We start from the raw sequence: 13163 nt of genomic DNA on the forward strand, positions 1-13163 counted from the left end.
CTACTTGTCATTTGTTATTTTCAAAATGTTACTCTCTTTCCAAATGCTGTTCTATTTCTTCAAACCAATTCTGAATGTCTCAGGTTATTACATGTTATTTACTGTACATTGTCCAGCAATACTTCTGTTGTTACTGGATAGTTTGTAATTTGGCACTACCTTTGTACCACTGGTATTGTCTAGTGTACTTTTGCAGATAAGAAAATCGACTGGACTAGAATGTCCTGTCAGTATAGGACAAATTCAGACAATATGGAACTTTTTACACTAAATTTGCAATATAATGTCACCCTTGTCTAACACAGATTGTAGCAGCCATTGGGGTGCCTGTCTGGCCAGCTTCTACAGCTTTCGCTTTCAGGTTTGTTTTTTGCTTGGGCCATATCATGACAACCAGTCATTCCAGTGATTGACACCATGTCAAAGACTGGAACCAAGATTCACAGAAATAAAATTCCATGGTTGTAATTCATAGTCTAATTAATTTTGCTCACTGATATGTTTTGAATTCAATTTTAAAATAAAACCATGGTACCAGCCATTATTTGGGTGTCAGACTGGAAAATTACAGTTTTAAGACACCCCAACCTTAAAATTAACAGCTGTGATCGATGTTATTTTCAACAAGTTCCTTCACTTCCTACATCATCATGGATCAGTCCAATATTATTACTACACTTAACTTCCAAATGATACGAGTTATGCATTTAAGAGGAGCCTTAACGTTGGCCTTTGTGTGTGTCTCATTTAAACGTATTTCTTGTCTCGTATCGAAGACTGGAGCACTGTCAAAAACTGGTGCTTCTACCTTATCACTCAGTTAAAATACACTGTGTCATGTACAGGCGTTAATAAAATTATGGCATTTAAATTTCTGATCAAAGAGAGAGCCAAATTCGTAAGTGAATGTTGCAATTACAGTGTCAGCATATATGCAGATCGGTAATGCATCACTTCAGATAAAGAAAAATAAGTTTTTCCGTTTATAACTAAGTAATACTTTAATAGTTCAGTTGTAATTTCTGTTGTCAGTAAAGATACCCCTAAGCAAACGATGTCAACTTTTTTTTTCAAGACACGTATTCACTGTTTTCCTCACTTGATTTTCCGAATTATACCTGTAGTTAAAAGCTTTGGCAACCAAGGTAATTTTTTGGGCTCCATTGAATCTTAAATAATATTTTAAAACGGGCAAATAAGCACTCATAAAATTAATAGTAAACAATTTATAGGTCAGCTTGTCAAACTTCAAAACACACTCGAATTTAGGAATTTCATAGCAGAACTGTCACTGTTTTTTCTCACTAGATTAGAAACACTTCATTATGTTGAAGTGTAGATATCTAGAACATTCAGTATAAAAGACTTATCAGGGCGCAGAACGAAAAACATTTTCATCCGTGTTTTCACACTTCGTTTTTCGCCAAATTCAAATATGGCGGACACTCAATGATATAATCTTTGGCCGGCACGCGCTAGAGCCATCTATCGGTTGGTCCGGTAGTTGAGCATCCCTCATTTCGCTAGCTTTAGACACCTGTCCCGATAACTACCAGAGAACTAGAACTACGAGCCAATAACGATAACTGCCAGAGGAGAATACCGGCTCTGACAGTTATTTCCATAGTCGCTCGAATTCCTTAGTTACTTTCCTTGTACTACCCGTCCAAGCTAAATTAACACGTAAGGCGGTGGCTTAAGGGAACGACCGTACTTGTTAATGCCTGTACTGCAGCTCCTATCAGCCACGGCTCGGACATTAACTTTATTTAATGGTTTATGCTAAAAGTAACGAAGGCCCACGAAATAGTACACAGTTCTTATCAACAGATGGCGCGCAGTCTCACAGTTATTCCCATGGTCTATAGAACGCCTCCAAATACGCAGTACGATCTTCGGTCAACAGATGGCGCGAGGCACTGTTGACACTAAACAGTTATTGAAATAACTGCCAGAATCAGAGGAACGGTTACCGCAGTAACCGTTACTTCTCAGTAACCGGTTATTTCTATCAGTTACGTTATTTTTTGCCACCTCTAGTGTATATTGCCGCGTGTGTGCTGTGGTTCGTGTTGAAGTGTAGGTAAGTGAGTGCTTGACAGTGTTTGGCAACAGAAAAAAGAGCGTTTGATCGTCTTTTACTGGAACTTCCTTTAAAGCAGCAACTGGTAATAGAGACAACGTCCAATCAATTTTTGTATTTATAAGTGGGTGTTTACCAATAGTGTCTTGACTATGGGAGGAACGCTGTTAGCAGTCTTCAGGAAGATATTCAGCATTGTCGGCAGTGGATTGCAGTCGAGTGTATTTGGTCTGACTGTAAACAAATGATTTTTCAAACAGCTGAAACAGGATGACAGTTGTGAACTGTAAAAGTCAGATTAAAGCCGTTTTACGGAATGAGGATTTAAGTAGAACCCTTTTTCTTTGTATGTTTAGGACGGTGACACATTTGCGCTTTTTCTGCGCGTGGTGGTTTAAGTAAGTAGGCTACTAATGTTATGGAGCGACCTCGTTGGTGGTACATTTTAGTCATTCTGTAGGTGACAGATTCAGACATAATGTAGACCTATATCGTGTAGGAAAGATTCTGTACAATTAGTGCTGTTACTGGTAACCTTTTTCCTCTGGTGTTGCACTTCTTGATTTTCTATTACAAGAAATCGCACAAAAAAGTGTTTTTTTTTTCGTAGCATGTAAGCCATAATCCAACCATATCATGTAGTTTAGTAAAAGAATAACATTCTTTCCACATTGTTCATGGTGAGATATATGATGGTGATAGACCGAAAACTCTTCCTATGTTAAGAAACTCAAATTTACTTCCATGGACAGCCAGACTCATTCATGTATAGTAACCGCCAGAATGTGCGGCATAATATGTTGATTGGGAGTAGGCACTTGAAGCAATTGGCTGTAAATCCTCGAAAGCTACTGTAAAACTTGCTAGAAAGACTACTAATGCTGATTTATATGTGGCAATTTGTAGCTTCGGAATTTAAATGGCATTCTGACTAGCGAATGGCATTGGGTTTCTTTGCGAAAGTTGGAAGCAGTAAGTCTTAGCCAAATGAAACGTGGTATGTCCCAGCATTTGTAATGTTCATTTGTCAACAAACAGTTGACTATTCAAAATTATATAACAAATGTCATGTGGCTGGAGGGCTTGATGTGTAGGTGGTAGGGCCTATAATGCTCAGCATATTGGATACAACGCTGCTGATCGGTTGAATTGTAACTTGCAGGATTTTTGTGCTTATCACAAGGTTTGTTTTTCTGTTTCATATGTGCATCATAAACTGCAAGGTTTGTGCTTTGGTACCTCGTTCCCCAGTGTAGATAATAAATCTCTAAACAGCATAAGTATGAAAGATTAAAACCTAGTTTTACGAAGATAGTTTCAGGTGAGTCATAGTATTCAGAAGTGTAATAGAACAGAGCAAAGAAACTGCCAAAAAATGGAAGAACATGTTGTACAGTGTGTACACTGCAATTCAGTTAGCAAAAGGAATACAGACAGACCTTCTGAGAGACAATGAAATTATGTATTCATGACTGAAACATTTGTGTAGGCCCTACAGTAGTAGTAATATAGCCAATTAGGCCAAATTTATTAAGGGAGAAAAATCACTGGCAAGTAACAATGGGCCTGTGCTATTCTGAATATTACTAGTTTAGCCTGAATATTATTGTTGTAGAATGTTGACTGTTGAGCAAGATACATTTATGAGATCAGTGTATTCGTATGATTTTAATGCAGGATAGCAACAACAAGATCATTTGCCATACTGGATTTCAAAATGCAGTTGTGTATGATATTCTTGGGTGTTTACAAAAAATGTGATAAGATGTCATCCTTCTACATGCTCAAGAACACCTTGAATTATTGATGAATGGAAACCAAGCTGTAATCCTGGATGGGTTGAATCAATTGGGAAAAAAACTAGTAAACATTTCCCATAGCTTGCCGTAACGTTATTATAAGAGGAAAAGGCGTTCATGCCTTACAGTATATAAAGCTATTGATAATATTGCTATTAGTATGAAGAATGGAGTAGGTGCCCAAGTGATTTTGCATGGCCCTTCAGTCTTTTGCGGATGCATATTGATTTTAACACTTACAAATGCAGGCGCTAATGGACACGGTAATGGTTGGATTACTGTGGCTGTATTTTGTGGTCCTAAAGTAGACACTGTAGCAGAGCTTGAGACTTTTAACAGTTGAGAAATTATTGCTTATCAGACATTTCAAATATGTGAAGACTTATAACAGTGATAGAGGTACATATTATATTTCTAAAATGCCATTGGTTCTGTCCTTCCCCTCACTGTATCAACTTTGTGGGTGATCATGCTGCTTCCTGTCTCTGTCTTCCTGTCCAGTCTACCTCAGTGAGAGCCATACAGGAGATCCAGGTGGCTATGCAGACTTGTGACTTTCAGTTTAGTACCACGGTTGTGAAATCATCTAGCTCCATGGCCACACCCTCATCTTCACCTGCTGCGAGCAAAAACCATACCAACAAACCACTTGGCAGCCACCGCAGTGACTGCCCCCTAACTTGACCCATCTCCTGCTTATCATTGAATACAGTTATTCCTCAGTGCAACATTCACTGCATCAGGTCCAGTAAGACTGAATTACAGCTCCTGCCTGCAGGAAACAAAATTACACCCTCATGATCACTTTCACCTCCCACATTTCATTTCAGTCTAATTTGACCTTCCCCATGAGGCTAATACTCCCGCTCATCGGGGACTCATGTTGTTCGTTTAAGAAGACATGTGTAGTCCACCATTTCCTTACAAACACAGTTTCAAGCTGTTGCTGTCCATCTTTCCCTTCCTGGTTTCACCTTCTCGCTTTGCAACATTTGCTCACCCTTGTCTTCTGGTGTTACCAGGGCAGACATTTTTTCAACTTGAAACTTCCTGGCAGAAAAACTGTATGCCGGACCGAGACTTGAACTTGGGGCCCTTGCAATTTTGGAACTTATTGCTCAACTTCCTCCTCTCGTTTTGCTGCTTGACGGCTTCAATGCCCACCATTCCCTTTGGGGCTCTCCACACCCCTGTCCAAGAGGCTCTCTCCTTGTAGATATCTTCAGCCAGCTCAATTTAATCTGTTTAAACATTGGAACACCACATTTCTTTCCAAATCCACACACTCTTTTTGCCATGTGGACCTTTCAATATGTATTGTTCAGCTTGCTCGTCGTCTCAAGTGGTCTGTTCTCCCCAACACACACTCAAGTGACCATTTCCACTGTGTCATTTGTTTGTGACTCCCTATCCCATCTGTGCATCCCACCAACTGGCAGCTCTACTCCTCACTGACGACTTTCGATAATTACCCATTTCCTCTGCATTGATGACCAGGTAGAATACCTTACAAACACTATCCTTACTATCCATACCTCGCACCTCTTCCGTGCTGTGATGTGCCCGTCTCCTGGTGGCTTAGGAATGCCACAGTGCAATCTGCGTGCGGAGACAAGCTTAAATGCCATCCCACATTGTCAAACTGTATCCATTATAAACAGCTAAATGTGCAGTTTTGACACATTTTCAGGGAAAGCAAAAATGCTAGTTGGGCTTTTTTCTTTTTTTCAAAGCTCTTTTAACACTTTTACTCCCTCTTCTGTTGTTTAGGATAATCTCTGTCGATTTTTGGGAACCACTGCTCATTCCCTGGTTCCTACTCTGACCACAGTGAACAATGTCATTGTAGACCCTCTTTATATCTCCAACAGCTTGGGCCGATATTTTGCAGATGTGTGGAATTCCATTGACTACCATCCTCCCTCTGAAAGGAGCAGGGCGATATCTTTCTCCTCCCAGAATCATGAATGTTACATTTCTGATTTTACTATGAGGAAGCTTAAACATGCACCCTCTTTGTCCCAGTCATCCGCTCCAGGACCGGACAGCATTCACATTCTGATGTTGCAACACCTATCTCCTGAGGTCCTACACTTTTTCCCCCCATACATACAACCACATTTGGACAGATGCCACATGACTTGATTAATGGTTGGCTGGTGTGGTGGCTTGAATCTTGGAATCCCCTCACTAACGCCAAATATGGTTCCGTAGGCACCATTCTGCTGTTAACCATCTCATCACCTTGTCAACTCATATTATTATTAACAGATTTTTGCGGAAGCGCCAAACTGTGGCTGTGTTTTTTGATTTGGAGAAGGCATGTGACACCTGCTGGAGGACAGGTATCCTCCATATTATGTATGATTGGGGCTTCCGAGGTCACCGGCCCCATTTATCTGGGAATTTTTTAAAGGCTGTTTATAAGGCACATGTGGGTTCATCTCTGTCAGACACTTTTGTTCAAGAGAACAAGGTGCCACAGGGTTCTGTGCTCAGTGTCATCTTATTTTCCATAGCCTTTAACCCTGTTATGGATTATCTCCTGCCAGGTATCTAAGGCTCTTCTTTCATTGATGACTTTGTGATCTATTGCAGCTCTCAATGAACGTTTCTACTTGAGTGGCGTCTCCAGTGATGTCTTGATCACCTTTGCTCGTGGAGCATAAACAGTGGCTTCCGCTTTTCGAGTGACAAGACAGTCTGTATGAACTTTTGGTGGCACCGGGAGTCTCTTCCCCCGTCTCTACTACTTGGACCATTCCTTCTTTCATTTGTTGACACAATGAAATTCTAGGGACTCAAGTTTGATAGAAACTCTGTTGGTCTTCCCACATCTCTTACATGGTAGCTCGTACTTGTTCCCTCAGTCTTCTGTGAGTTGTATGCGGTACTTCATGGGAAGTGGATCAGACCATCCTTCTCCATTTGTACTGGTCCCTATTTCATTCAGAATTGGATTATGGATTTATAGTATATTTATCTATGTCCATCTGTCTTACGTTGTCTTAACACCATCCACCATTGCAGGATACATTTAGTCACTAGTGCCTTCCATACTAATCCCGCTAAGAGTCTTTATGCTGAGGCTGCTGACTTACTGTAGCCCTAAAGGGAAGATGTTCTCATCAGTTGTTACACAAGCCATCTTTCTTCTGTGCCCAGTCACCTGTCCTGTGCTCCCTTTTTTTTTTGACATTTCAGTTGATCGCCAATATGGGGTGTGACCATCTTCTCTGTTGTCTCCCAGAGTTTGCTTTCATTTGCTGCTTCGATAGCATAGCTTTATGCTTTCTGCCATGTCCGCCATGGGTGCGAGCTGTTCACCTCCGTGGCTTTGTGCCAAGGTACGTGTTCATTTCGGACTCCATTCACTTCTCAAAGTCACTACTCCTGGAGAGGTGTATCCCAGCAAGATTTTTGCACTTCGAACGCAGCTTGGGGACAGTTGTCTTCGCGTACACCGATGGTTCCAAGACCAGCCACAGTGTTGAGTGTGCATTTGTACTTGGTGCTGATCCTTTTCAATTTTGGGTTCTTGACCAGTGCTCGATTTTTACCACAGAGCTCTACGCCCTTTATCAGGCCACGCAGTACATCTGGCAACACCGGCTTCCAAACTGTGCCATCTGCTCAAAGTCTTTCAGTACTCTCCAGAGCCTTCGCGTGCTGTACACAGTCCACCGTTTAGTACAACGGATCCAAGAATGCCAATATGCTGTTCCTGTAGGTTCCTGATCACGTCGGCTTGCCAGGGAAGGAGGCTGCTGATGCTACTGCAAAGGCTGCAGCTCTCCTCCCTTGGCCTGCCAGTCATTCTGTTCCCTCAGATGATATTTGTATCACTGTCTGTCGGCGTATAGTATCATTTTGGAGTGCACGATGGTCTTCTCTCCAGGGGAACATTCTCTGAGACATTAAACCTCTCCCAATAGCATGATCGACTTCCTCTCTGCCCTCACATCACGAGAAGGTCATTTTAGGCTGGTTGCATATAGAACACTGTTGTTTTAGTCACCACCATATATTAACTGGCAAACCTGCCCCATTCTGTGCCTTCTGCTCTTAACCCTTGGCAGTGCACCATTTTTTGATCTGGTGCCCATTTTTTAACTGTTTACATTTACGTCTATGTTTGCCGTCTACTTTTTCAGATGTTTTAGCAGATGACATGTGTTCTGTCAATCATGTCTTACTTTTTATTCATCACAGCAGCATGTTGAAGTAAATTTGATCCCCTTGCGGAGACCTCCACCATCTCAACGATGTTTTGAGAAATTTTCTCTAGGGACGTCCTTGTCCTTAGCTGCTCCTCTTTTAAAGTTGCTTGGTTGGGTTTTTGCCTTTTTCACCTCAGGTGTTTATTTAGTATTTGTTTTTTCTTATGTAATGATTTGGATGCTTATGGCCTTAGCAGTTTTGCACCCCGAAAGCACCAACCAACCAACCAACCCAGTGTGCTTCACTTCAGTGAATGCTTCAGACTGTGCCATCTGTATTCTTCCCACCAACACTAACTTTTCAGAATTGTGCAGGTAGGAACTCTCCGTGCAACTTATCCGTAGTTCTCATAATCCCCCTGAACTCAACCTTCACTAGTCCCTATCCTGTAGTTTTCTATACCTTTCCCTGCTCCTGCTCCAGCCAAACACATGCATTCTATCCCACTAGCACACCTGCACAATCATTTCGCTTTTTCTGTTTCTCTCCTTTATCTTTCTGTGCTTCTCTCCTTTTCCTCGACTCACTCCCCCCAGCCTGCCGATGCTGCACAAAGCAGCCGACTATCCAGTCCCCACCATATCCTTGCATGTTACCACAGGCAGCACTAGTATCTTTCTCTACCCTTCCCTGCTATCCCCCCCCCCCCCCCCCCCTTTTCATCTCTTCTGTACCCTCACTACCCACCCGAGCAGATGCTGTTGCGTTCAGACCTCAGAGGCTGAATCTGTGTGTGTGTGTGTGTGTGTGTGTGTGTGTGTGTGTGTGTGTGTGTGTGTGTCTGATGAAGGAATAAGTCTGGTAGGTAAATAATTTCTAATCGTCTTTTTGCAGTGTGTTTGTCTGCCATTTAACATTTTAATAAATGGTTATCACATATTAAAATTACGTTATTTCATGCCTTGTTGACAGACATCACTCATTTTGATTGCTAATTTCATTTAGAATGTTGGTACTGATACATTATTTCTTCTTGCAACAAACCTAAGAGAAACAGGACAAAAATATTTGCTAAGTGAAGAAACTACAGATTCCAAAGTAGAGTCTCTTCACCCACTTAAAAAGAAGTGCAGTAGCATATCAAAACATTCAAATGTAGTGCAACACACTGTGAGTTACATTGTTGTGTTAAAACACTTTTAAAATGATAGTTGTACTGTACTTGGTATATAATTTTGTTGTTATTGTTTGGGTCATTCCTTGTTATTATTTAGCATTGTCTGTTAATTTAAGACCACTTGTGAATTTTGTATGTTTTAGGGTTGGATTATTTGCAATGGCAGTCTACAACAGCAGAGACGTTGAAGATCACAAAATAAAGGATGAGGTTGCAGTTGGTGAGGTACAAATGCCATCTCACAATCCACTGAAAAGGATACGCAACAAACAGCAGCGTGCGACTATGCTTATCAAGAAGCTTCGTGAAAAACGGAAACAACGTAAGAAAGATCGCAAGGCCAGGCAGCAGCAGGGCCTTCCCAAGCAGGTTCCAAGGACAATTGAGAGTATGCGAGAGCCAGACGAAACAGCTCTGCCCTTGTAAGTTCTCTGTGTTATATGCAGCAACATCATTATTTTCAGTCCATCAAATTTGACTTAAACTATTTTAAGGTATGTATCCCTGACAGTAGGTACTCTACTGTAACATTGTGATTCCGATCTATTGAGTTGTATGAAAGTTTCATCTGTACCTTGTGAGCACCTGGTAACTGTGGAAAATGTCGTATACATAGCGTGGGATCCTTGTGCTCTTAAAATGTTCACTATCATTGCTTGGTTCATTGTCTTCAAGTTTATGTTAATTTCCTGAGTACGAGGAACACGAAACTGCCACACATTCATATTGTGTGTATTAGGTAAGTGGAAAGAGATTAATTGTATTGCAAGGAAGTGACCAAAAAACTTCTGAAAAATGGAACCTCATAAAACCTTGTATTACTACCAGTGGGTTGTCCAGCAAGATGAAAGGCCACTGCCAAACTGTGGCCAAGAGCAAAGTGGACCACCCAGTGGCATAACACACAGCTGAACATAATATGCTTGATTTCAATGGCTGCTTCACAACACGAATCATCCGGATTCTCCTCTGCACTACCAGCTTTTCTGAACTGCGCAGATGGGAGTTGTCCTTACATCACTTTCTCCGCTTCTGAAATTATCCTGGCATCAACCTACAATAACCTACCATCCCCCCCCCCCCCCCCCCACCACCACCACCACTCATCTCCCAACTTCCCCCCAGGGGGTCCACAACTCTTTTGTGGATACGTGCATGGTGAGCACGGGCCCCGAGCTATTGCAGCCTTCTTTCTCTCCAGGGCTGCATTTCCTTCCCCTTCCCCTCCTTTCCCCTCCTTGCTCCTTTCCCCTCCTTACTCCTTTCCCCTCCTTGCCCCTTTCCCCTCCTTGCTCCTTTCCCCTCCTTGCTCCTTTCCCCTCCTTGCTCCTTTCCCCTCCTTGCTCCTTTCCCCTCCTTGCTCCTTTCCCCTCCTTGCTCCTTTCCCCTCCTTGCTCCTTTCCCCTCCTTGCTCCTTTCCCCTCCTTGCTCCTTTCCCCTCCTTGCTCCTTTCCCCTCCTTGCTCCTTTCCCCTCCTTGCTCCTTTCCCCTCGCCCTCTCCTCTCCCTCTCTTGGTGTCCTTGCTTATGTTGTTCCCCGCTATCCTCCTGGTTCTGTTGGTTTTACAATTTGGCTGTGTTGCGTAATCACCACCTCCTTTTGGCATTCCCTGGTCCCCCTCTGGGGTTTGACCTCCATTCCTAAATTTCTCCTTCGTAGTGTGAGTCATTTGGGGAAGAGCACCTTACCTAATGTCTCCGACGTGTGCCCTCCTAGTACATTCCACCTTTTTTTTTTTTTTTCACATCGTTGTCTGATGCTAGGGTGCATAGCCAGCACGGTAGCCAGCCCGTGTGGTGGGGTCGCTATGTACCCTTTTGGTTGAGCCCCCTAAACACACAGGGATCACACTTCTGATACCTGAGCTGTGACCTCCTCATGCATGCCTTGGAATGGTTGCTCGTCATCCTGGAGCATTGGAACTCCCGGCAATGGCCGCCATGCCAGATGGTCCTTGCTGTGGCTGGGTGGCGCCCGTGAGGAGAGCCCCTGATCGGAGTGGGTGGTATCAGGGCGGACGCTATGCAAATGAAACGCATACGGGTCCAGAACTCTGGCCGTTCTTCTGCGGCCGTCTCTCTGCGTGGAACTGATTCTTCGAGTGCAGCTTCACTTGCCCCTTCGGCCATCCCTTCCATGGCTACCCCCTGGGAAGAGGGTCAGGCCCGTCGGCTAAGGGCGAAACCTTTACCCCGTTATCTAGTTTGCACCAGGACTGATGGGGATACTTTCACCAATACCAAACCTTTATTCTTTGTGGAACACATTGAAGACAAGTTTGGCGAAGTGGACTCTCTGAGCAAGATGCGGTCGGGTTCGTTGCTGATCAAAACTGCTTCAGCTGCCCAATCTGCGGCCCTTCGTGCCTGTACCCATCTTGGCACAATTCCTGTGTCTATTACCCCCCACCAGTCTCTAAATATGGTTCAAGGTGTGATTTTTCACAGGGACCTCATCCTTCAAACTGATGAGGAACTTCGGGACAATCTCGGACCGTGGGGTGTTCACTTTGTTCGGCGTGTTCAGAAGGGTCTTCAGGACAGTCGCATTTATACTGATGCCTTTATCCTGGCCTTTGAAGGGGATACCCTCCCTGAGAAAGTTAAGATTATGGTTTATCGTATGATGTGAAGCCATACATCCCACCTCCTATGAGGTGTTTTAAGTGCTTGCATTTTGGACACATGTCTTCCCACTGTTCACAGGCCCCTCCCTGTGGTGACTGAGGATGTCAACTCCATGAGGGGAGTCCCTGTGTTCCCCCTCCTGTGTGTGTAAATTGTCATGGCAGTCATTCTCCACGTTCACCAGATTGTCCAGTATATAAGAAGGAAAAGAAGGTTCAGGAGTATAAGTCCCTCGATCGTTTAACCTAGACAGAGGCCTGTAAGAAGTATACACGTCTTCACCTTGTGTCCATGACATCTAGTTACGTTTTGGTTACATCTTCACCCCTTCCTCCCCCTTCTTTACCCCCATCCCGGACCCCTCTCCTCCCCCCCTTCCCTGCGGCTCCCACACCTTCTCCTCTGGCTGCTGCTCCCCCTCCCCAGCCGGAGAAGTGTCCCACTCCTTCGGCGTCTGCCGGTCAAGGGCACCTCTCCCGGGATGCCCCTACCTGGCGCCTTCCAGGCCAAAGGTCTGCTGCCACGCGGCGACCGCAAGAGCCGCGGTCTGTCGGCCCCCAGGTCATTCGGTCTCTTTCTGTTCCCGATCTTGCTGCAGCTGGCTCCTTTATGCCACACAGCCCTCCTCGATCTCAGCCTGAAAAGAAGAAGAAACATAAGTCCTGGGACAAAGAGCCTCTGATGTCACCGGAGGTCCCATCCCCGACTTCGCAACCGGATTCTGACCTGTCGTTCATGGATGTCGCCCCCTCCTTGTCGGTGATGGGTGGGGACCCGGCGGTATGACTGACTTTAGCGTGTTCAGCCCCCATTTAAATCGTTCTGTGGTTCTCCAATGGAATTGTAATGGATACTATCGTCACTTTCCGGAATTGAAAACCCTTCTTTAGTCTTACTCTGCAGCTTGTGTGGTTCTACAGGAATCTCATTTTACTGATGCTCACTCACCGACCCTCCGTGGGTTCCATGTTTTCTGTCGAAATCAGGTCGGACCCCTGCGGGCTTCTGGTGGCGTTTGTACGTTGGTCTGTACAGACATTGCTAGCAAATGGATTCCTCTTCAAACTACATTGGAAGCGGTTGCTGTTAGGGGTCCACCTGGACTCTGAGGTCACGGTTTGCAATCTTTATCTCCCTCCTGACAGGACTCTTACACCTGCTGCCTTAACTGCCCTTCTTCAGCAACTTCCTCCTCCCTTCCTCCTCCTTGAGGATTTTAATGCTCATCATCCCTTGTGGGGTAGTGCCTTTCCATCTAGACGAGGTCTTCTCATAGACCAGTTTATTGCAGACCACGAGTTGTGCCTTCTTAATGA

The 13163-nt window shown here is 44.0% G+C and overlaps 1 protein-coding gene across 3 annotated transcripts in view; it reads left to right on the forward strand.

The window, feature by feature from the left end:
* The first annotated feature begins 2035 nt into the window (after positions 1-2035).
* LOC126418690 (probable ribosome production factor 1) overlaps positions 2036-13163 on the forward strand; it is a 55660-nt gene continuing 44532 nt past the window's right edge. Inside the window, exons 1-2 of one of the 3 annotated variants that reach the window (XM_050085586.1) lie at positions 2036-2083; positions 9364-9642. In XM_050085586.1, coding sequence (XP_049941543.1) covers positions 9380-9642 — 263 coding nt within the window. In that variant the 5' untranslated portion in view covers positions 2036-2083; positions 9364-9379. Of the gene's footprint in view, positions 2169-9363; positions 9643-13163 lie in introns of all 3 variants that reach the window. The other 2 variants (XM_050085587.1, XM_050085588.1) reach the window with 2 other exon arrangements.

The sequence above is a fragment of the Schistocerca serialis genome, chromosome 9, assembly GCF_023864345.2.
Source record: "Schistocerca serialis cubense isolate TAMUIC-IGC-003099 chromosome 9, iqSchSeri2.2, whole genome shotgun sequence".
NCBI classification, from domain to species: Eukaryota; Metazoa; Arthropoda; class Insecta; order Orthoptera; family Acrididae; genus Schistocerca; species Schistocerca serialis.